General features: G+C 32.0%; 2 protein-coding genes and 1 long non-coding RNA gene across 4 annotated transcripts; all 3 read right to left on the bottom strand.

The window, feature by feature from the left end:
- Positions 1-637: 637 nt before the first annotated feature.
- LOC114192440 (uncharacterized) lies at positions 638-2126 on the bottom strand. Its single transcript, XR_003606105.2, has 4 exons — positions 1909-2126; positions 1549-1634; positions 1057-1177; positions 638-959 (listed from the first exon to the last, which is right to left on the bottom strand). It is a non-coding gene; the product is annotated as an uncharacterized LOC114192440 (long non-coding RNA).
- A 6135-nt stretch (positions 2127-8261) lies between these two features.
- On the bottom strand, positions 8262-8678 carry LOC146884528 (uncharacterized). Its single transcript, XM_085675527.1, has one exon. The coding sequence runs from the start codon at positions 8676-8678 to the stop codon at positions 8262-8264; it is 417 nt and encodes a 138-aa protein (XP_085531653.1).
- A 1490-nt stretch (positions 8679-10168) lies between these two features.
- Positions 10169-16917, bottom strand: LOC114189773 (bZIP transcription factor TGA10-like). Of its 2 annotated transcripts, XM_028078460.2 has the most exons (12): positions 16804-16917; positions 16372-16676; positions 16135-16235; positions 15406-15494; positions 15097-15216; positions 14875-14943; positions 14694-14753; positions 14441-14518; positions 14040-14115; positions 13503-13774; positions 12750-12989; positions 10169-10470 (listed from the first exon to the last, which is right to left on the bottom strand). In XM_028078460.2, the coding sequence occupies exons 2-12, from the start codon at positions 16644-16646 to the stop codon at positions 10321-10323; spliced, it is 1530 nt and encodes a 509-aa protein (XP_027934261.1). In that variant the 5' UTR covers positions 16647-16676; positions 16804-16917; the 3' UTR covers positions 10169-10320. The 2 variants fall into 2 exon arrangements, with proteins under 2 accessions (XP_027934261.1, XP_027934260.1); XM_028078459.2 differs by having other exon boundaries at positions 16372-16898.
- Positions 16918-25632: the final 8715 nt, after the last annotated feature.

Raw genomic sequence — 25632 nt, 5'->3', positions numbered from 1 at the left:
CCGATCAAAGAAATTATTACGTATCAAAATCCGATTAAGAAAATTAGAAAGTTATCAAATTTATATATCCAATGTTGAAATGTAATATGTATGTTTTGAAATCAGTTAAATATTTTAACCTGATTTTGAAATCCGATAATTTTCTTAACTAGATTTTGAAATTCAATACTACTTAAATTAAAAATTTCAAAATCCGGTATCTGTGTGTGAGGGATGCTGGTAAAAAAATCAAAAGTCATTGCAGGTATTCAAAAAAGATTGGGGTGCTGAAGAAAAGTTGGAGGTGCAAAGAAAAACACCCTCCATAAATAATGAATTACTTAATTGGGCCGATGGACATAATCAAGTTATTCTGCTCAATAACTACATGTAAATTGTTATTTCTAGTGAATAGAATCATTCATGTCTTTTGTTCAGGAAAACTTCAAAACAAAATAGAACAACAGACAAGCAAGTAAAGTATATATTACGAGTTTATGATTCAAATTACCTTTACCAAAAAATAAAATGAAATAAAATTCCAGAAAATTCAGCTTAATAGAACTGAACCAAAATCGAGTGAATTCAACATTTTTCTCATGAGCTGACCAAAATATGGAACATTTTTCTTAAGTTCAGTCTCGTTTTAAACTTGATGTTTCGTTCTAAAAATACTTTTAATATCAATAGTAGACTTTATTAAAACAAATAACGCGTATAAAGTGTTCTACGCCTTGCAGGTTGGTAACAACCAGTTTATCTCCACTCCCTGATTGAATTTTCAATCACATAACATTATAAAAGAAACAGAAAAATGGCCAAAAGTAATGTTCTTCGGAACTATTGCAACTATTCAAATAATTCCCAAACCTAATGCAGTGAATTATTTCATCAGAATTAACCCTGGTAAGAAGCTCTCTGTGTTCATCATCTGAAACCCTCAACTCTTTTCTAAGTTCAGTTATCAAATCTTCCTTCTCCTGATAAATACATGAAATAAAATGCATGAGATGAATCATTAACACAGGAAAATACAAAGATAACAAAAAGTACATGGAGGGAACCAATGCTATATACCCATGTAAGAGTATCAGACTGAGCTTTGAAAGCACGCAAGACAGCAGAGTAAGCTTCCTGTTCAAGTTGATGAATTTGAGCCTCCATGTCACACTGCAAATTAAAGCGTGTAACAGCAAACCTACAGAAGATTTTTCAATTATCTTTAGTCTCTTGCATTTTTCATTTTCAAGCTTATTCAAAAATTTGAGCAACTCAAATGATTGGTTCCGCAGGATTTACAGGTTTGGACAAAGAATAGTGACTAAAAATATAATTCAATGTACAAGCATGTGAGAAGCACTGGCAGAAAATGTGACAAGGCTTATAAGCATTCAAATTTTAATGCAACCTGCATTACAATGAGACAATTTCGATACTAAGTTAAAAATATGATCCAAGTGCAAGGTTCTGGAAAGTATCTTTAGAGATTTCATGCATCAGGGTTGCTGTTTCATTATATAATTTCTTCTACCCTGCAGATCACAATTGAAACATATATTTGGTCCCTACCATAACCTTCTTGTGATATATGGTTCCTTCAAACACCTACAGAACCAAATTTCGCCCCTTATCAACCTCCTTCATCAATTACCACACTGCATGTCATATACACACAAAATAGAAAAAATAAATAAAAAATCCATCACAGTAAGAATTTCCCTCGTATAACATGAGGTAACAAATTCCAATTTCATACTTTCAAACATAGATGCTGCATCTACAGGCACAAATACCTAGAAACTATGGACCCCAAGTCCAGGAATTTCGAATATCGCTAAACAAATTTTAAAAATCTTTTTCTTTCTGACAACATATTCGACAGGTTGAGGTAATAAGAAAAAGAAAACCCTAGAGGGCAATGAGGCTCACCGGGAGTGTCGGAATTGGAGAGTGCGAGAAGATTAGAAAAAATGGGTGAGAGAGCGAAGGGAAGCGCGTTTGGGTTGGAGAAAGTCGAAGGTTTTGGAGAAGAAAATGGGTTTTAGTTTTGAGTTTGGGTGAGAGAAAACGACAGAGTCAGAGGGTGTTGGGTGTGTTCCTCGTTATATAGTAGAGTCTCTCGAGTCGAGTGGACACAAAAAGCAAACCAATAGAGAAAACAGATTTGGTTTTGGTTTGGTTTGGTTTAAGGAAACCACAGCAATGACAGGGTATGGATTCTAGATTATAAGAACAAGAAAAAAAAGTTATTAGTTTAGTTAATTAAATGAGTAAAAAATAATTAAAGTTTATTCGTATTTAAGAATAAAATAGTTTATATTTTTTATTCTTACGTACATTCTCATATGAGTCTCCGTAACCAATTTAAAAATTGGAATATTACCCATATTCGTATTTCGTATCTAATTTATAAATTATGGACGCTTTAATAATTTAAATGGGAACATGAATGATGTCAAGGATGGATATTAAAACAATTATGTGGACAAAGACGAGACAGATATTTACATACCTATCTTAGTATTTATCATATTCTAAATCGCGACAAGATGATGACAAAATGATAAATAGTTGAAAACATAATTTGAAATCGTCACCATTGTTTATTTTGAAAAACTATGGAAAAAACGATAAAATAAGACATATTCTACAAAATTTGGATTTTGGGTTCGAAAATCAGTTACACATAAAAAAGATATTAACATTCTACAACGTTCATCCTATGACGGTACTTTTAACTAAATATGCAAAATAGATATGATATTTTTAAATGTTTATTTTCCAAAAAAATAAAATAAGAATAAAGGAGTGTATAAAAGAAACAAGAATATATATATTTTAAGTATTTAAACCGAATAAGAATTAACTTACATATTTTTATTCACAAAAAAAAAAAATTAAAAATTAGAAACAAGATAAAAAGACTATTTGAAATATGCTTTCGTATAAAGTAAAAGGGTGTGGTGGTAATAAAGTGGGGTGCAAGGAGTGAAAGTGAACTAAACCCAAACCCAATTTTTCTTATATTTTCAAGATCCTAAGACAGCATGGCTCTTCTCCATCACAGAGGAGTTTCTTAAGCCAAAAAATTCTTATCAGAAGTTACACACACTTATAACCCTACTCAATATTTAAATACACACATAAAAGGAACTTATGGAACAAGACCTCGTTTTCACCTCAAAATATAATAAATGATGATCTCAAATGTGGTCAACTCAATCTATCATCTCAAAATATAATTGATTCATTATTTCAACTTCAATAAGTATTTTTCAACAAGTAGAACTTATTTCAAAGACACTCCAAAAAATAAAAAAATTAAAAAAAAAATTTCCAAATGAATTGCTTTAATGAGTGAATGAAAAAACTTACTTATATATCTATTAGTTTTAATGCATTCAAATTGTTTTATTCCGTTATTGAAGCTTTTTTATCCATTAAACTGAGTTTCTAATTTATCCATTAAACTTACTCAATAAGTATTGAAGCTTTTTTATCCATTAAACTGAGTTTCTAATTTATTAAAATTATTAAAGTTTTAACAATTTTTATCGATCTGAAAACTTGAAATGTTTAGGTAAAATTAGCGAATTAAAACAAAATTTTAATAAATTAAAACGTTTTTTTCTCACAAACACAACAAGCTTAAAATATTTTAAAAGAGTAAAACTATTTTTAATCCACTAAAATAAACTTCACATTTCAAATAAGAATCAAATTAAGGTGAATTAATTACTTTATTTATGTAAAATTAATAAAAATAAAGTAATCACTCTCAATACTCAAATCACACAAATTACAACTAAAACATAAGATTAAACAAAATATCAAAGTTTTCATCTCTTATATCACACATTTTATACGATATTAGAGATATAAAATCTTAATGATCAAGCTTGCTTCAACCATCTAGTTCAACAATTATTATTATATTGTTATATTTTTGTTGTTAAAAAATTCGCCCATATTTTCATCATACTAAGCTAAAGAAGATATGAAGTTTTTTTAACGGAAAATGAGACTTTCATTTTATTAAATAAGTGATACAAATACATGTCACATGCCGTTTTAATTTGAGTTTAAAAATATAAATTGTGACAATTTGGTGCTTATAAACTCTTTTTAATGTAGTTATTAATTAGTTATTATATTAAAATTTAATTTCATCAACAGTACTGACAAAATCGCAACAACAATTTATTAAAGTAAAAGATATTTCATAGCCAGAAACAAATTATAAATATAGAAGAGTTCATTAGATGTTACATTGTGTTAGTATTTGATACCATGTTCGAAAGAAAGTTTCTTAATATTATAGGAGAAAAGAAACTGCTGAATATAGGACATAAACACTTGAATATATAAAATTTTGAAACAAGGACGACCGAAAAATAAATATATATTTAAAATAATATAAATAAGATGTGCGATTAATTATACATAATTTATTTTTATGACATATATTATAGAATATTAATATATTAAATAAGTATCGATAGTGATTCTAGATAAAGATTTTCGAAGTTCAATCACGAGTTTATTGTAAAAGATAATCTAATTTGTTTGTTCTTAGCATTTTCGTCAGTGCACAAAATTTCTTAAAAATCGTTACTTTCGTGAATTTCAATAATTATTGTAAAAAGTTTCACATCAACTAAAGATAAGACTAATTTATGTTAAACACAGCAAAATAGATAAATATATTTGTATGTACTGTCAACTCACATTTTATTAATCGGGAAAGATTGGCTTTTAAAGCCATACACAGCAGTTACAGATTTTAACTCCACTCCCACAATTTCATGCTAAATTCATGGATGCTGACTTAGACTTCAAACCACTATCCCTAATAAATAGCATATTAAAATAAATTTATTTGATCACAGAAACAGAACAGTAACTGCATAAAATAAAATATCTTCTAAACTAACCAACATTCCCTCCCTTAAACTATACATGTTATGATATATAGTTTATATTTGAAGCGTCAGTCATGCCTAGCATACATCGAAGCCTTTCAAATTGATCCAGCTTCAGGGGCTTAGTCATAATGTCTGCAATTTGAACTTCTGATTTGCAGTAACTCAATTTGACAACTCCATCCTTCACCAAGTCTCTTAAAAAATGGAACCTTATATCAATATGTTTGCTTTTTCCATGAAAAACAGGATTTTTGGATAATTGTATGGTTGAGTTGTTGTCACACAAGATTAACGTGCTCTTCTGTTCCTTAGGATCAAGTTTCTCCAATACTCTTTTAATCCACACACATTGACAAGCACAAAACACAGCTGCTATATACTCAGCCTCAGTTGTAGATAATGCAACTATAGGCTGTTTTTTCGAGGCCCATGAAACTGCTCCAAAACCAAAGAAAAACACATATCCAGAAGTACTTCTTTGATCATCTAAGTCTCCAGCAAAGTCACTGTCAGAATAAGCTACAACATCAGTGCTTCCACCACCTTTCTTGTAGAAGATGCCCATTTCAGTAGTACCTTTTAGGTATCTTAATATGCGTTTTGCTGTCAGCCAATGAGATTCATAAGGACAAGACATGAATCTACTAATTAAACTAACTGCATACATAATATCTAGACAGGTTGCAGTCAAGTACAAAAGACTTCCAACGAGTTGCTTGAACACAGTTGAATCAACTGTGGCTCCTCCATCATTCTTTGATAGTTTTGTACCCGTACAATAGGATTTTTTACTGCATTACTATTCTCCATGCCAAACCTTGTTAGAATCTCACGAATATATTTTCTTTGACAAATGAAAATACCATCTGAATTCTGCATAACTTCTATTCCAAGAAAATATCTCATTCTGCCTAAATCGGTCATGTCAAATTCTAACATCATTGATTCTTTAAATTCATCACACATGCTCCAATCATTTCCAGTATAAATCAAGTCATCAACATAAAGACTTACAATTAAAATTTTACCTCCTTCCTTTGATTTTGTGAAGAGAGTGTGCTCACATACACACCTTTCAAAACCTTTACGAGAGAAATAGCTCTCTATCATGTTGTACCATGCTCTTAGAGCCTGTTTAAGGCCATACAACGCCTTTTTTAATTTATAAACTTTGTCTTCTTTCCCTTTCTTCAAAAAACCAGTGGGTTGTTGTACATAAATATCTTCTTTAAGTTCTTCATGAAGGAAGGCACTCTTCACATCTAACTGATAAACTTGCCAATTATAGTGGGCTGCCATAGCAAGTATAATGTGAATGGTATCAAGTCTGGCCACAGGGGCAAATACCTCTGTGTAGTCAACTCCATATTCTTGAGCATATCCTTTCGCCACTAATCTTGCTTTAAATTTATTTACTTCACCATTTTCTTTGAACTTTGTCTTGAAAATCCATTTAACTCCAATGGGCTTTACTCCATTTGGTGCATCAACCAATTCCCAGGTTTTATTTTTTTCTATTGATTCCATTTCTTTCATCATTGCATTTCGCCATTTCTTGCTTCTAGCGGCTTCTTCAAATGACAGTGGATCAGTATCAATTACTGTCATCATAACATTTAAAGTATCTTCATCAGACAAGCCTTCAGCACTTTCATAATCAAGCATCCAGTTGGGTTCTCGTCTATTTCTTCTAACCCTCCCTTCAATTGGATTGTCATGGGCTTGTGGTTCATCAATACTTGTATCAACTCTGTTGGAATCACCAGGATGTGTAGCAGACTGCATGGTGTCATCAATATCATTATTTTCAGCAGCTTCTTCCTCAGTTTCAGCCTCCACATCTAAAGCATCTTGTGTTGTAGCCTCTTCGTTTTTCTCCCAATTCCAATGCTTTTGTTCTTCAAAAATTACATCTGTGCTGATGATGATTTTTTTGGAGATTGGATCAAACAAGCGATAGGCTTTGGATTCATCACTTACTCCCAACAGGACACACCTTTTGCTTTTGTTGTCTAATTTGATTCTGTGTTGATCTGGTATGTGAACATGTGCTACGCATCCAAAGACTCGAAAATATTCCACTGTAGGTTTGACTCCACTCCATGTCTCCTCAGGGGTTTTATCTGGTACTGCCGCAGTAGGACACCGGTTGAGAACATGTACACACCACCTGGCAGCCTCTGCCCAAAATATCTTTGGAAGTTGTTTCTCAATCAATATGGATCTCACCATATTCATTATTATTCTGTTATTTCTCTCAGCCACTCCATTTTGCTGAGGGGTGTAAGCTGCTGTCAACTGTCGTTTTATGCCATGAATCCTGCAGAATTCTCTAAATTCATTGGAGGTGAATTCACCACCTCTATCTGTCCTTAAACAAGTGATATACATTCCAGTTTCTTTTTCAACACAAACTTTGAAATTTTTAAACATAGAGAATGCTTCTGATTTTTCATGTAAGAGATAAATCCAAGTCTTACGAGAGAAATCATCAATAAAGCTTAAAATGTACCTTTTGTTACTGATTGAAGTGGGTTTGATAGGCCCACATATATCTGCATGCACAAGTTGAACTTTGCTTGATGCGCGCCACCTACTTTTCTTTGGAATAGAGTTTCAATGTTGCTTTCCTTCTAAGCATTGTACACAAAGTTCCTTTGGAGTTGATATAGAAGGTAGCCCATTGACCATTTTTTTGGAGGAGAGTAGTTTCAAGCCATTATAGTTGAAATGACCAAATCGGTGATGCCAAAGGTGGGATTCATCTGTTGATTCTACTTGAAGACATGTAGAATTTCTAGGCATCAAAGTAGTAATCACTAAGAACATCCTATTGCTACTCATCTTGATTTCCATAATTTGACCACGTTCAAGATGATGAACTCTACACCTCCCATTCTCAATTAAAATGGTGAGTCCTTTCTCTTGAAGTTGCCCTAAACTTAAGAGATTATTCTTAAGATCAGGAACATAGTAGACATTTGAGATCACATTTGTAATGCCATTAACATTCAGCCGAACATTCCCTTTCCCCATCACAGGCATTCTGGTATTATTACCGAGCTTTACCGTGTGTCTAAAGCTTTCATCTATGTCAGCAAACCAATCCTTATTTCCACTCTTGTGATTACTGCATCCAGAGTCAAGAAACCATTCTTCTTTCGTGCCTTGTTTCAGATCAACATAGGCCATTAATAAGATCTCATCTTCCGTTTCCTTTTCATCTTCATCATGTACTTCAGCATAATTGACTTTCTTTTGCCAAGTGGGACATTCATATTGAAAGTGTCCCATCTTGTGACATTTAAAGCATTGAATTTCAGCTTTGTTGAAGAATTGTCTGCCTCTTCCTTTCCCTTAACCACTTCTGCTGGAATTTCTTCCACGTCCCCTTCCTCTTCCTCTCCATCCTTTATCTTCATTGGTAACTTGTAACACATTTTCTTCTTCTTCTTGACCGTTCATTCGTTGCTCATGAACAAGAAGACTGCTTTGTAACTCATCTATTGTCATAATCTCTAAATTGTTGGACTCCTCAATTGAGCAAACTACATAATTAAATTTAGAGATCATGGACCTTAAGATTTTTGCAGTAATACTGTTTTCACCTATATTCTCACCACACGCCTTCATACTTTTAGCGATCTTGAGAGTGCGAGCAAAATAGGAGTTGACGGTTTCTCCTTCCTTCATCTGCAACATTTCAAATTCTCTGCATAATGCTTGCAACTGTGCTCTTTTAACCCTTGTAGAACCTTGGAATTTTTGTTTCATTGAATCCCAAATATCCTTAGAGGTCTCGTCATTAAGAATAGTATCCAGAATCTCACGACTAATCGCCTAATAAAGATAATTTTTTATCTTCAAATCTTTCAGTTTCTGCTCCTCTAGCACTTTAGCGTCTTCTGCAGAAAATACAGCTCCATCCGCTACTTTAGCGATCCCTTATTCCACCAAATTCCAATATTGTTTGGAACGTAAAAAATTTTCCATTAATTTCGCCCAATGGTCATAATGACCATCATATTTTGGAATCGCAGGTTGCACATACTTGTCGGTGTTGTTATCTGTCATTCTGTATCTCACTCTCTTCAATATACTCACAACACTCTTTCTACACACTTCCTCACCGACTGTTTCTCTCACACACTCAAGGAAATATTGGATCAGGCCCCTAGGTAGGAGCTCTGATACCAATTGTTAAACACAGCAGAATAGAGAAATATATTTGTATGTACTGTCAACTCACATTTTATTAATCGGGAAAGATTGACTTTTAAAGCCATACACAACAGTTACAGATTTTAACTCCACTTCCACAATTTCATGCTAAATTCATGGGTGCGTGCTAACTTAGACTTCAAACCACTATCCCTAATAAATAACATATTAAAATAAATTTATTTGATCACAGAAACAGAACAGTAACTGCATAAAATAAGTTAGACTTAAAAATTCACTTCTAATACTTACTATATTCAATCAAAAGAAATATTCCAAATTCTCTTTATTCTTTCTGCTTGTTGTTCTAAATAGGAAATGCCTTGTTAATTTCCATATTCAATTTTTAAGTTTTAATTTTCTATTCATGACACTTGTGTGTTTTTTTTTTTCACAATAATCTTCCTTGATTTGAAACTTCATATAAAAATTGTAATTTTCCATCAATGAATTTTCTGACATGAGAAGCTGCTGCGTGTTAATTTACATGCCAAGTATCACCATAATAAATACATTTGTTCATTACACAAAAAGCAGTTAAAGGAATCATAAATTGACCAAAGTCTTTATGTTCATAAATGAAAGAGACGATAACAAGTTATGCATGCAATGCAACCATTGATGAGCACGTAGAAAATTCAGTTCAACTCTTCAACTTTCCTTTTTCTTCTTCTTATAAGATAATATTCTTATCAGCACACATTTCTACACAAACCAAAATCTTCTCTTCTTATCTTTTAATCAAAGGACAAAGGTATTTCAAAATCATTCTTTTTTTTTATTACTATTTGATATTATCTCTCATAATTATTTACTTTCTCTTTTTTCTAAAAATATAAAAATTAATTTTTGTTAAAACTATTTTATTTTTATATAAATTGTGAAATAGTATCAAATGACCTTTCTCCTCAAATATATGTTTTCCATTTTTCACTATTTATTTCCCACTAAAAAAATGGCAGTCATGTAAATATTTTTTATATTTCAGTCATAAGTATTTTCGTTCAAATTATTATATATATGAGTAATTGATACAAAATATATTGAATATGATAACTACTATTCTAATTAATCTGATTTTGTTAATTGAGTCTATGAGAGATGGAGAAGGTGGGTGAGAATGAAGGAACTTAGGAGAATATTTAAGAGAAGAAACGAAGAAAGAAGCTACAAGGTCATATAAAGTTATTTGAAACTAGTCTTGGCGAGGGCGCGTGAACCAGAGAGAACTCAGAGCTCGAAGACGATGGAAGTACTCAGAAATGGCCACCAAACACCTTGCGGCTTGGCGCGTGGTTAGCAGTTGCTGCAGACGGTGAATGGTTTGGTGCCTCAGATTATCAGCCTGCAAGTTAATCACACAAAAAAAATCAACTTTTTCCTAATACTCTACTAATAAATATCTTTGACTTTTTTTTATTCTTTTATTCCATGCATCAAATGCACTGTTTTCGATTATTAAATCCTTTAAATGCTTTTAAAACAAAGCATTCAATAATATATTTCATTCTATCACACAAAAACAATTCTTTCTAAAAAATTTATGAACGGATTTTACTTTATTTAAGGATGTTGTCCTTAAAATGTCTGAATTTTGATTAATACGTACTAATCCTTTATTTCATCATCATTATTTTGTAACTTTTTTTTATAAGGAGGTTTTAGGAAAATTATTGGAAGATTAGTAAAGTTTGATGCCCTTAATTAACCAATATGTGTAATAAATGGATTTTAATTTATTTATTTCAAATAGAACATATCAATTTTATGTCATACATTTTTCAGAGTTAATGAAACTTGAACAAAAAATTGAATAATATAAACTCGTTGTATTTTAGATTTATAAAAATAAAATATAAGTGAAACTTTGTTGAACTACTGAAGATATATAAGTGATTCTAGTGATCACACGTCATATGTGAGGAATTTAGAATTCTAATAATGATGCCTTTATTTGTTGTCTAATAGCAAATTATCCCCACTAATTTATTAATTAATATGATTTATAGTCTAGTTAGCTAAAACTTAGGCAAAAGAATACTTAAGAAGTTTTAGCATAAGGACAACATTGGATTGGGACCTTTTTCCTTTAAGAGCACTAGAAAGTGGAAACATAAAGAGGCTGAATGTTATTTTTCTACCTTATGACACGTTGGATTAATTTCTGAATCCTATAAATGACAACAACAACAAGAATGATAATCAAATCAAATCAATCAATCACACTAAAATCTTGGACCATGTTTTTTTTTCTAGTCAACTTTGTTGCTAGTAGCATTAGATTAAACAATTAAATCTTCAGTTTTTGCCCCCGCTATATTATTGTTATCGGCACCCCTAATTAAACGTTATCAATTCATAAAAAAATTGCAGTCAACTAAGAAAAAGATAAAGAATACATTTTTTTATTTAATTATTTGACAGTTTTAAAGGATTGAAAGGAAACAAAATTCTTTAGTAATAGTTAAACAGAAACTACAAATCGGTCAAACTGAGACACAGATTAATTAATGGGAAAGGTTTCTTGTGACAAAATCTATTTTATAATCATGATGATGATGTTGTTGGCTACCTAAGGTGTTTTTTTTTTTTTCTGTTTTTTTTCTTACTTTACCATAGTTTCAAACGTGTTCTTCGAAGACTTGTAATTAAAATCAATAATTAATCATTGAACTTAAGCATAGTTGGTGAACCGACCCAGTGACCATGAACGTCACAGAGAAGTTTTACACATCTTTTTCCTTTTTTCCCTTGTTTGTAGTGGAAATTTCAGGATCAAACATGTTCATACTTATAAACTCATTTTAAATATTTTATTTAAATATTCTATGGTAGGTCATGCGAGTGTGTGCGTGTGTGTGTTTTCATAAATGGCCAAAAAAGAAAGCTATGGTGAAGGGTGTGTATGTATGTATGTTGTGTCTTCAAGTTACAGTTACGACCATGACATCACATAGGTATGGAATTCAGAACGTATCTTTCCACGAGGAACATCAACGAGGGACCACATTTTTCCTTAGACTCACGTGTACGTGACCAATGCTACACTTGTTGATTAGTACTAACTTAGGAATTCGACGTTAAATGCATTTATATCTATTATTATCCTCACATTTTACCCATCAAAAACAATTTTTCAATACCCTAATTACTATTTTCTACACCAAAACTCTCAGTACTAAACCTTGTCCTATCTTTTTGTACAATAACCATAAATCAGTCTTAATCAACAACAACCAACTACAATATTAGCTATAGGGTTTTATTTTCCTACCGCTTTCAAGCAAAACTACAAATCTATGCTCATATATAATATACACGTGCACATACAATTTTGTTCCACATATATTAACACAAATATTTTCAAAATTATTTATATTATATATAACCACCTCATGGAGAGTATGGAGTATGGAGTAGGTCTCCCTATACCAATTCAAAGAGCTTACCTGATCCCCCACGAGATCAGTTACGGAAATTTTGTACTAATGTTACGAGGACCACAAAACCAGTTTACCAACATCACAAAACTTACCCAAATTATTAAATCAACCACAAATTCAACATGCATTCATTCATCAAACATTATTATTTTATGTAAAAACAAGATTCATATGTATGTACCTGTCTCGCAAAACTTTCAAGGGTGGAGAGTTTGTTCATTGCCACAGCCATCTGTCCCATGTAGTTAGTCATATTTGGAGGACACCAGAGAGAGTCTGAAGTTAAAGTGTCCGAGAGAGATTGGTTTAGGGCATCAAGCCCTTGTGAAAGAGCCTCTTCTGCCTCTTGTGTGGATTGTTGCAACCCACATATCCCAAGTATCTGTTGCTCTGTGAGAGGCTCAATTTGACCCAGAATAATCTAAAACCAATGCACATTAATAAATCAATAAATAAAGAAAGAAATGAAGAAAGAGAGAGAGAGGTTAAGTCATTGTCTATGAGTTAGGTTGGTTTTGTTTGTATGTGTGTGTCACACAATTTCATGGTCAATGAAAGGTTGTTAGTTTACTTGAGGTTATGGAAATTAGAGGAACTTAAATTCATCCATAGGAAGAAGACAGTGAGAGATAGAGACCCGTGTCATGCACTTTGCTATAACTCTTTTTCCTTTCTTAGTTGCTCTCCCATTCCAACCACAAAATTCAAGTGAAACCCAATGAAGCCTAACTCTACCCAATGCAACAAACCCTTCATCATAACTTTAACTCCATATTCATTGATGGCATTAAATTCAGCCCCACACCGACAAGTCAATGGATTCACATAATCATCTTCTTCTTCCAAACTCACATCTAACGTTACAAAAACATTCAACATATAACAACCTAGTGTATGCTCCTAGAAACAAACAAACAGACATCTAATTTATTACCTTGATGAGTTCGGAGGGTCTGAAACCACCGATCCACATGAAGCAACGTTCGGCTGGGGTCTTCCACATGCCGAAAACAAGGTGGAATACGTCTGTTTTGGCCACTATGCTCTTGAGATTCATTACTTGGTCGTAGTGAGCCAAACAATTGTCCACGTATAATCGAAGCTCGTTTTCATGGAGGTGTTCTTGCACTGCACCTCTTAGCTCGCACACTATACGCTGGTGCTCCTCTAACCATCTCGTATATTCCACGTCAAACATTGCAGCCTCTGCAATTCATGCACAAAACTATGTATAACTCGAGTGTTTTTAGTTCTAAACTCTACAAGTTTATTCCTTGCGTTTCATTTTACCCATATAATGTTTATGGGTGAAACAAGAAATGTAACAATTTTCTGTCATGATAAATACATAAGTCTAAATAGATGTATAATATCTTAAAACTATAAAAAAAAAGTGTTACGTTAATGATAATAAGAAAAGTTTTCTAAAAATATGAGAGTGAAAAAAGAAGTGAAGAAGCAGAATGATCACCTGAGCTAATGCCAGTCATAGCCATAGGAAAGCCTTGGTCACCTCCCAGAAGGGCATTTCCACCCATTAATATGCCCTAAAATAGAAACACGCATTGCTTGTTAATAAGTGCTATCAAGTTTGAACTTGCATTATTGAAACACCATCATGTCAAACACATTTATAACATTTTATATATGTATTAGAAAAGCTATTTTTCAAAAGCCTATAGCTTCAATATATATATATATATATATATATATATATACTAAGTGCGTGTGTGTCTGGTCTAATGTATTTAAGAGAAATAATCGTTTGTTCGTCAACTTTTTGAGCATATTTTAACAAAAAGTACTTTTCCAAAATTATTCTATTCAAAGAATGCACCAAGTCTTTGCCGTAGAGAAGAGGTTCTTCCTTACTTGAGCTCTTGCACGCTGCAACTCTTGTTCTAGCTGATTAAGCTTAATTCTACTTGACTCTAGCTGCTGAACGTACGCCTGAGAGAGACACACGGAGAGAGAGAAAGAGAAACACAAATAAATTCTTCATATTATAACAATTTATGGCTCAAACTTTAAATAAGAGAGACCCGTTGACAACTCTTGCCTAAAATGTGCATAACCACACACATTATTTTAGAGACAAATAATCTTTCAGGGGAATTCACTGCACCTTTTTTCTGAGCCTGCTTTTTCTTGCTGCTTCTCTATTCTGAGCAAGTCTTCTCAGTGTCTGTGCACACCGTTTTGAAACCACACATTAATTCGGCTTTAATTATGAAATCCAAAACAACAACGTACATGAAGGGACAACATATGTGACACCAAACAAAATTAATCATAGTTATGTCAACCTTAGGATCTGGTGTTTTGGGTGCTTCCTGCTCAGAACTTGAGGTTGCTCCCTTGCGATTTCCCTCTCGCTGATACAACACATGCATATTAAACAGGTGATTAACTGTTGAAACAAAAATGGAAGAAAAAAAATATGTCGAGGGTTCCCGGTTTTCGACACATTTTTCCAAAATTAAATATATAAATTTGTGTATCCATGATAAAAATTACATGTCGTGTACCTTTACAGCTTTCGGTGGTTCAGGTGCTGAGGGAGCTTCAGTGTGAGGGTTGGGCTTGGTTATGGATGACCCTGGTCTCTTGGAGCCACTGGTTTGCGTGGAGGGTAACTCCATGCTAACCTAACAAATAGAAAAAAATAAAATATTTAATGTTATATATTAGAAGCTAGCTAACACATGGATAATCTAGATCAGATGTGCATAGCATAGCATTAAAATTAACAATATACAAATGAGAGTGGGATATGATTATTATATTACTATATATCATAATTATATTATCATAGATTATTATTATTATCATGGTACCTTGGAATTGGGTGGTGGCACTGCGTGCATAGGCTGAGATGGGAAAATATTGAGAGTTGGTGGTGGCCTCATTCCTGATGATGAGTTCTCTGTCGAAACACATATATGAATAGAATTCAGCATCATCAATTATAAGTAAATATATGTATCAATACAAGTAATATATATGTATATATGTATGATCACAGAGAAATTGTGAGAACTGAAAGACAAGAGTTATGTTTTTGAAGTGAAAAAACAAATGATTGCAGAAGAACAGAAATAAGAAGCAAGAGAGGTGTGGGAAACTGTCATGCATTATTTGTAGCTCTGTCAGAAGAAGGAGAAAGCAGAAAGCATCCATGCCCTATGTGCGTATACTTTTTCAGTACATGTGGAGATTATGAATAAAATCAACAAGAAAACTAAGAGAGGATCAATTTTTCTTTTTCCTTTTTTGAGAAGTGCAAAAATGTCTCTACAACATTTTTTTTCACTTCTCTGCAAGGATTTGGTCAAACAAAGTACTATACGGCAGATAAGATATGGATCTCCTGAAACATGCTTTTGCTGTGACCCAAAACAAACCTTGCCTTAGAGAATCTTTCAAACTGAAATGAAAAAAAAAAAAAAAAAAAGCAAGTGCTCTTCTTTCTGAATTGAAGAAGATCCGTTGAAATCAGAAACATGTTTATTTGTTGTTCCTTTATGTAAGAGCATTTGAGAGAGAGAGAGAGAGAAAAAGCTCACGTCTTTGGTCTTGAACACTAGAAGGGTCAGCTTGACCATCAAGATATAAAAAAAAGGCTTGATCCAATTCTCCCAGATCATAAGCTCCAGAATCTTTGCTTCTGTTGAATAATCATAAAGTGAATCAAAACAACAGCAGAAAGAAGAAACTAACACAAGAAAAAGGTGTGTTCTATTCTAAGAAAAACTTGATACTACGATGATCCCTGATCTTTGTTGCAGAAAGTGCAGACTCACAAGTAATTTGCAGGGATAGAGTGTGATGAGGAAGATGGCATCATCCCAAAGGAGATTTGTTGGTCTGGTATTTGATGATGATGATGATGATGATGAAAATGATGTGGTGGTTGTTGATGATGAAGATGTGGAGGGAGTGGTTCAAGTTGAGTTGTTGAGTTGGTGGTCTTAACAGTTGAAGAAGCCATGATATTCAGAGAGGAGCTTAAAAACTTTGTCTCTTGCTCTTGTTGTTGCTGTGCTGCTTCTAATTCGATAGCTATGGAGAACCCCATTAATGGTGAAACCGCCTTCTGGTTTTTCCTCTTAAAACCATTTCCCAAGAGAGAGAGAAGGAGTCGGTTATGAATTCTGGATGAATAGCTAGAGAGTAGTGTGTGTGTGAGGAAGAGAGAAAATAAGAGAATTGAATGCTACCAACAAAAGACAAACCTTCTTTTCTCTCTTCTTTTTACATCTATCCCCTTTTCTCTCTCATCTTTTCTGCTATTGCAATCTTGTTGGGACACTGTTGTTCCCTCATCACTCTCTCTCTAAAAGAGACCACATTTAAACTATAATTAAACACCCACAAATTATATTTCATTAGTTTAAGGTACAATCTTGGTTTTTTTTTTTTTTTTTTCCAAAAGTTTCATGTTCGTTCATTAATTTTTAATCTTTATTTTATTTTTCATCAAACTCTATTTTATATTTTTTTTCTTTTTCTTTTTGTCTGAGTATACATACATAGGAACGAGAAAAAAATGGTTTTTGTTTAGAAGAATGAATTTTGAGTTGAGAAGGATGTTGTAAGAGATGGAAGACCAACAATGGCTTCCTTGGGTGGCTCTCTTATTCTATTGGTGAAAAGACCAAAAAGTCTTCTGTTGTGTTCAACACTTACTGTTGACGATTTCATGCAAACTTACACGTAGTTTCTTGAGCCACCTCTGTCCATTGGATCATAACATAGCCAATTCTGTTTTTAATACATATTTTTCCTTCTTTATCTCTATCTTTTACTTAGATACATTCTTAAAAATTAATAAATTCAAAAATAAAACATTCAAGGAAGTGAAAAAAGTATTCAAACTCATTCATCAAAGTTTAACATATAGATTTTGTAGTTATATAAATAGCATAATATATACTATGTTACTGGACAAGATATGTACAGTAAACTTCTCATAATAATAATAATAGATTATGGAGTTCTCTCTTATTTTTTATTTTAAAAGAATATAATATAAATTTAAAAGTTAGCTTTCATTATGTTTTTCTTCCACTAATAAAATTATATTTCATTATTTAACAACTTACCTTCTTCTTCTTCTTTTTTTCTTGTCACCAATATCTACTCTATCTTTTATCTATATGGATAAAAAAAAATTAACAAGTGTGACTCTTTTTTTTATGCAATATTTTTTCTGTATGGCTAATAAATAATAACATTAATTGAGTTAATTTTATGTACTCTGGTAATCCCTTGTTAACTTGGAGAGGTAATTAGCATTAGCCGACCCTCAATGATTTATATTAAATTATATTATTTGCAGATGTCTTCTTAATTAAGTCATTGAATAAATTTAAGAATGAAATATATGCTATTGATTTTCAAAACATTTTTGTCACAAGTTGAATCTTAGATGTCGTTTTTAAGGTTGAGGAATATCTATAGAATAATTACAGTCACAATAAACGAGCTTGCATACGTAAGTTATCTCTACATGGTAGATACGGTTGAAAATACTTTATTTTCAGCAGTGTTCTAAACTTGGATAAAATTGACTTTGAAGTAAGAAATAAATATGTTGGAATTACAACTTCATAAATCCCCACCAAAATTTCAAGAAAAAAAAAAATCTTACACTTTCTGTTTCAAGGTTCCGCACCTATATATGGATACTCAAAGACCAGTAAGTGAATGTCAATGAGAAATTGTATAAATATTATTCCCAGAAGATGCTTCCACTTTTCTTTAATAACAAGAAAAATCATAACAAAATGGAGGAATGTTTAATTAATTAAAGGCCACCGAATATTTTTCTTGGAAAATCAGGCTTGATTATTTAATTGGTGTAATATTTTGTAATGCTAAAGTATATCTTTTTATTTCAAAATAATCCACTATTATTAAAAAAAATAAAGAATCTTGCACACCCCACAAATTCAATAAAATTTATAATTATTAATCAATGAATCTTATTGAATTATTTACAAATTTGCAATTGCAAATAGGTTTCTTTATAATATCTACAAAATAAATACATAAATAATACTTTATATATATAGTCAATATAAATTTAAAAATAAAAAAGACGGGGCGGCGCGGTGAGGGCTGAGATGCTTTCAGGTGGAAACACGTGCGATGGACCAATTTGATATATTATGGGATTCAAAAAGTAGGTGAAAATTTTGAAAATGAAAGCTAAAATATACTTTTTTTATTTCAATAATATTTGTTCCCTTTTAATTTTTTATAATCATGATTAATTTTAGTGGTTTTACTCTTACCCGATAAAAAGTATAAAGTCTAACACCATTTACACCACTAATCTGTTGCTGCTTTCATGGTTTTATTTATCTTTTGTTACTTTAGTCTTGGAAAGTCATGTTTGATCTCTACAAGAGATAATTAAAATAATTATGAAATTGAAAAGTTAAAATGTAGCACTGCATTTAACTCGTACAGAATAATGTAATATAGTGCAAAAAAGAAAATGGGGTTGTGGTAATTATTTAAGATTTATTTGCTTTTAAATTTTATAAACTTATCGTATGTAAATACAGCTGTTCTCTCGTGTATTTAATTTCATTAATTTAATATATAAAATAAATTTATATTTATTAAAAGAAAATAATAGCTAATAAATAAAGAGAAATAATTACTAGAACAGTTTTATATTAAATATATAAAATATAACTGTTATTTTTAAAAAATTAAATAAATAAATTATTATAAAGAATATGAATAATAATCGTAGAGATATCAGAAAAAAAAATTTATATATAATTATATATTTTAATTTTTTTAAAAAAGAAATTGTTTTTCTGCTTGTGTTAGTATTCTTTTTTAGATTTGAAATAATGAATTGAAATTTAAGTAAAGACTTGGGATTTTCTGTTAAAGATGATATAATTGCGTATATTTAGGACAGTAATTAAATTTAGCATATTTTTATACTTTAAACTATTGAATTTGTGTGACATGTATTTGTACTGTATGAAAGATTGAAAAGATACTTGGATAGTCCTCTGAGTCGCATATTTTAAGAACTAATAATACCAGTTATCCATAGGCTAGGTGGTGAACTTAGAAAATAGGGGTGCAAATAGTTCATACTTGACTTATTTGAATAAACCCTCTAGTTTCTTCCCTATTATCATTGTAAATTTCATTTTCCCTTCCTTCTAAAATTTGAGAAATAGAATTCTCTTTCCTCCTTCTCCTATTCTGAAGAAATCTCAAAATTCAAATTAGTTAAAAATTTCAAAAAAACTAAATTTGAACAAAAATTAAAAATGATGATAAATTTTATAAAATAAATAATTAAATACTTAAAATTCTATTTTATTTACTCAACCGTGACTTAAAATTTTAATCTTTATCATTTTCAAAATCAACCCATTTAAAAAACAACGGTTAAATATGTTTTTGTCCCTTAACTTTCGGTGAATTTTAGAATTACTCCATTTCAAAAATTTTGACCAATTTAGTCATTCATCTTTTAATTTTTAAAATACGTGAATTTAGTTCTTTTAATCAAATTTTGTTAAATTTATTTAACAATTCAAACATGTTTCAAAATAGTATTTGACTTAACATTAAAGCAAAAATGTGTCAAACAATATAAACAAGTCAAATACAATTTTGAAATGCGTACGAAACATCAAATCTAACAAAATTTGATTAAAGAACTAAATTCATGTATTTGGAAAGATGAAAAACTAAATTGGTCTAATGCTTTGAAATTGACTAATTCCAAAATTCACTTAAATTTAAGTGACAAAAACATTTTTAACCCAAAAAATAAATAAACTTTTACATAAGTTCTCATAATTCTATTGTTATTGCAACATCTGCTTCAATAATCTTCCATCTCGAGCATAGGAACATGGAGAAGGTTATTGAATCCAAGATATATTTAACTACACAATTAAATGACATACAATTCCATAAAAATAAAAAATAAAATCTGTAGAAAAAATATTACTTCTCCTTATAATTGCAACTATAGCTGAACATGTAAATCTCTAACAAAATAAAATAGCTAATGCTAAACTTTTATAATTGTGATACGAAAAAACTCAAAACCTGTCAAAATTTAGTACATTTGTACCCTTAAATGCTTATTCCAAGTTAGTTTCTTTAGTTAGGTCTATTTCATATTTAATATTTTTAGATTATCATTTAATTTAAGATTATTTTGTGATAAAATTTTCAACTTTTATTTTAAATATTATAATTTATACATATTTGATAAAGATATTATATATCTCCTGCTTTTATTTATATTGATAGAGATATCATATATTTGATTCTCTTTTATTATTATCAAATATTTTTTTTTTTTTTTACTTTTCCCTCTATATGATGGAACATTGTACTCTATATATTGAACAAAGGTTCTAATAAATCAGTGAGCAAGCAAACTCTCTTGAGTTGGTTTTTACCCAAACTTTTCTTGTGCGTTTATTTTGTACGCATCCTTTCTTCTTTCTCTCATGGTTTATACATTTCTAACATGGTATCAGAGCCAAGTTAAAGTCTATCCTAGCGAACTTTCTTGGACATTCCACCCGATATCGGGCCGCTAACGGACCACCCACTAATTTCTTGTCCCACGCACGAGATGAATATACCTCAGCGTGAAGGGGGTGTGTTGGAAGTCCCACATCGACTAGAGATAAGGCCAATTCACAATATATAAGTGAGGTGCAAACCTCACCTTACATGTCGATTTTGTGGGGTTGAGTTAGGCTTAAAGCTCACTTCTAATATGGTATCAGATTTAAATTGCCTTCTGCAACTTTTTTTCCTTTGTTGTTGATTTCTTGCCATGGCCAATACTCATGGTAAAAATTTTTGCAGTGGTTTCTCTAGCAATTGTGGACGAGGCCGCTTTCCTCGGTCTGGTGGCCGCAATCCTAGATATTGTGACCATTGTCACCGAACCAATCATACATCTGATTCTTAATGGATTAAGCATGGTGTGCCTCAAGGCTCTAACCTACACACTAAAGTCCACCCTCCTCCTTTGAAGCCCTCTGCTCATGCTAGTATGGTTGATATTGTCTCCTCTACTGCCGATCTTCGTGTCGGGGAGGATGACAAAGCTGAAGCTCAGTTTGGTTTCTCTAAAGAGCAATATGAAGCTCTTCTCGCCTTGATTCAGCAATCTCCCAATGATTCTTCTTCCACAACTATTGTTGTTCATCAATGTACTACCAAACTCACAGGTTTTGTTTTTCCCTTTTCTTCTTGGATTTTAGATAGTGGTGCTACTGACCATATTTGTCCTTTTAAATCTTTATTTCAAAATCTCAAACCTATTTCTATACAATTACCTAACCAAAACTCTGTCATTGCTAAATTCTCGGGTACCATTGTCGTGGGCAATCTTATCCTTCATAACACTCTTTTTGTCCCTGAATTTTCTGTTCAACTCATCTCTATTCCAAAATTGCTTAATTCTACTAATTGTCTTATGGTTTTCTCCCAAGATACTTGTCTTATTGTGCAGACAGATACCTTCCAAACAATTGGAGCAGCTAGGAAACATCAAGGCATGTTTTATCTCTTAGATAGTTCTCAAGACAGGCATAACTTGAGTATATCTAACACAAATATTTCTTTACCACATTCTACTCTCATTAATAATGCTAGTCCTTGTAACTTGTCCCATATGAAACTTTGTCATCCATCTGATAAAATTTTACAGCTTCTTATTTCTGATCATCCTGATATTTTTTGTCCTTCTATTATTGCTTGTGATGCTTGTGCTTTTGCGAAACAAAAACGTCTGAAATATTCTTCCAGCACGAGTAAATCTCTCCAATTTTTTGAACTTATCCATGTTGATATTTGGGGCCCGATTTCCGTCTCTTCCATTGATGGATACAAGTATTTTTTGACTATAGTTGATGATTATAGCATATTTACTTGGATTCTTTTTCTTAAAAATAAAACAGAAGTCAAATATCTTCTTCAAAACTTTATTATTTTGACAGAAAATCAGTTTTCTTGCAAGCTTAAGAAAATATGTTCCGATAATGGCAAAGAGTTTCTTCCTAATGATTTTTATAATAGCAAGGGTATTTTTCATGAAACTTCTTGTGTTGCAACTCCTCAACAAAACGGGATTGTTGAGAGGAAGCATCAACATCTTCTTAATGTGTATCGTGCTCTTCTTTTTCAAACAAAAATACCCAACATTTTATGGTCATATTCTCTTAAATTGGTTGTTCATCTAATTAATAGGTTACCCACTCCTTTTCTCAGTAATCACTCTCCTTATGAATTGGTCTATTCTACTAAACCCGATTTTTCCAATCTAAAAATTTTTGGTTGTTTGGCTTACGCTAGTTCTGCCAATACTGGAAGAACTAAATTGGATTCTCGAAGCTTAAAATGTGTTTTCCTTGGTTATAAATCTAGAACAAAGGGATATGTTTTGTATGATCTTCACTCCAAGTCTATTTTTGTGACTAGAAATGTTATCTTTCATGAAAATATTTTTCCTTACTCATTCTCTTTACCTTCTGATAACTCTATTGCTTTAATTGATGATTCTCATAATTGTGATATTAGCATGTATGATTTTCCAGCTTTATCTGTATCACATGCCATTGACCTTACTACGGACCTTGTTACTAGTATTGTTTTTGATAATGCTGAAGTTACTGATCTTGATCTTAGAACATCTCATAGAGTGAAAAACAGACCTTGATACTTAGATCAATATTATTGTGTTGTTGCTCCCACTTCATGCGCTACTTTTTCCACACCTTATCCAATGCATTCTTTTGTTTCTTATGATAATTGTTCTTCTGACCATACTGCTTTCTGTCATAATATTTCTGCCCAAGCTGAACCTTTCTCCTTTAAAGAAACTGCTCAACATGACTGGTGGAAACAGGCTATGGATGTTGAATTACATGCTCTTGACAGAATCCAGACTTGGACTTTAGTTCCTCCTCCTTCTGACATCAAGCCTATTGGTTGCCGTTGGGTTTACAAACTCAAACATAAACCAGATGACACAGTCGATAGGTTTAAAGCACGATTGGTGGCTAAGGGTTTTACTCAAACCGAGGGGATTGATTATTTCGAAACTTTCTCTCGTGTTGTTAAACTTCCTACTGTCCGCATCCTTTTAGCCTTGGCCTCTGCTAGTGATTTGTTTATTCATCAATTGGATGTTGACAATTTTTTCCTCCATGGAGACTTACATGAAGAGATCTATATGAAGCCTCCACCTGGTCTTTCACTTCCTCAGCCAAATCTTGTTTGTAAGCTTAACAAGTCTCTATATGGTTTGAAACAAGCCAGTCGTAATTGGAATCAAAAATTAACTTCAGAGCTACTTCTTCTTGGTTACACACAAAGCTCTGCTGATCACTCTCTCTTTGTGAAGAAATTTGCCTCTGATATTACTGTTTTATTGGTTTATGTCGATGATGTGGTTCTCACTGGCAATAGCATTGCTGAAATTAATGTTGCAAAAGCTCATCTTTATTCAAGATTTCATATTAAAGATCTTGGCCCTATCAAGTATTTTTTGGGTCTTGAAGTTTCTCGTTCTCTTGATGGATTAGTTTTGAATCAAAGAAAATACTGTTTGGACCTCATTTTAGAGACAGGGATGCTTGGATGTAAACCTGCACCAACACTATCTGATCCTTCTATCAAACTTCATGCCGACAAGGGAGCTCTTCTACCAGATCCTTCTTCCTTTCGGCGTCTGATTGGACGATTACTTTACTTGACTAATACCAGGCCTGATATTAGTTTTGTTATCCAACAACGCAGCCAGTTTGTTTCTTCTCCGCGTGAACCACATATGCAGCAGGCTTTACGGATCATTCGGTACTTAAAAATGCTCCTGGATATGGCCTTTTGTATAAATCCAACACCTCTTTTAAAATTCAGGCGTTTTCTAATTCTGATTGGGCAACATGTACCATTACCCGACGCTCTGTTTCTGGATATTGTGTTTTCTTAGGCACCTCTTTGGTTGCTTGGAAGTCTAAGAAACAAACCACTGTTTCACGGTCTTCTTTTGAGGCTGAGTATCGCGCCTTGGCATCCCTGGCATGTGAACTACAATGGATTCAATACCTTTTTCAGGATTTGCATTTTTCTGTTCTCACACCCTACACTGCCTTTTGTGACAACAATTCTGCTATTCACATTGCCAAGAATCCCACTTTTCATGAGAGAACCAAGCACATAGAACCTGATTGCCACATTATTTGACAAAAGCTTGTTGATGGTCTTATTCATCTTCTTCATGTTCCTTATAGAAGTCAACTTGTTGATATGTTTACTAAGTTCTTACATCCTTCTACTTTCCGGGTTGCTACTTCCAATTTGGGCCTTTACAATCTTCATGCCCACCTTGAGAAGGGATGATAAAGATATTATATATCTCTTGCTTTTATTTATATTGATAGAGATATCATATATTTGATTTTCTTTTATTATTATCAAATATTCTTTTTTATTTTGTTTTTTATTTTTTCCCCTATATGATGAAACATTGTACTCTATATATTGAACAAAGTTCTAATAAATCAATGAGCAAACAAACTCTCTTTAGTTTGTTTTTACCCAAACTTCTCTTGTGCGTTTATTTTGTATGCATCCTTTCTTCTTTCTCTCATGACTTGAACATTTCTAACAATATTTTATAGTATATATTAATATAACACTTTAAATGACACATTTTTCTAATTATACATTTTATAACATTATCTTATCCAAATAACATTTGAACTTTGACATTTGAGGTAACCTTTCACAGCTTAACAATAGTCATATGAAAATTTTATTAAAAAATAAAATAAGATGAGAACAAAACATGGAAAAACATTGTCAATCCCCTAATAAAATACCTTTTAACATCATCATATTTTCTATCGTAGTAAAATTTAGAAAAGGGTTAAAATGTGGAAGAAAAAAAAAGGTCAAAACAATGTTGTTTTGAAATTTTTGGTGATGGGACGATGGTGTTTTGTTTTTTACTTTTTTTTCTTCTAACACATCATCACTATGTC

The sequence above is a fragment of the Vigna unguiculata genome, chromosome 7 (genome assembly GCF_037176805.1).
Source record: "Vigna unguiculata cultivar grain cowpea cultivar isolate G323 ecotype 2 chromosome 7, ASM3717680v1, whole genome shotgun sequence".
Lineage (NCBI taxonomy): Eukaryota > Viridiplantae > Streptophyta > Magnoliopsida > Fabales > Fabaceae > Vigna > Vigna unguiculata.
Note: the sequence above shows the minus strand (reverse complement) of the source record. Positions and strands in the feature narration are given on the sequence as shown.

Coding starts and splice junctions, on each gene's coding strand:
- LOC114189773 (XM_028078460.2), bottom strand. CDS start 16,646: ATGGGGTTCTCCATAGCTATCGAATTAGAAGCAGCACAGCAACAACAA. Junction 16,236..16,371: donor TCTATCCCTGCAAATTACTT/GTGAGTCTGCAC, acceptor ATTATTCAACAG/AAGCAAAGATTCTGGAGCTT. Junction 12,990..13,502: donor GACCCTCCGAACTCATCAAG/GTAATAAATTAG, acceptor CATTGGTTTTAG/ATTATTCTGGGTCAAATTGA.
- LOC146884528 (XM_085675527.1), bottom strand. CDS start 8,678: ATGAAACAAAAATTCCAAGGTTCTACAAGGGTTAAAAGAGCACAGTTG.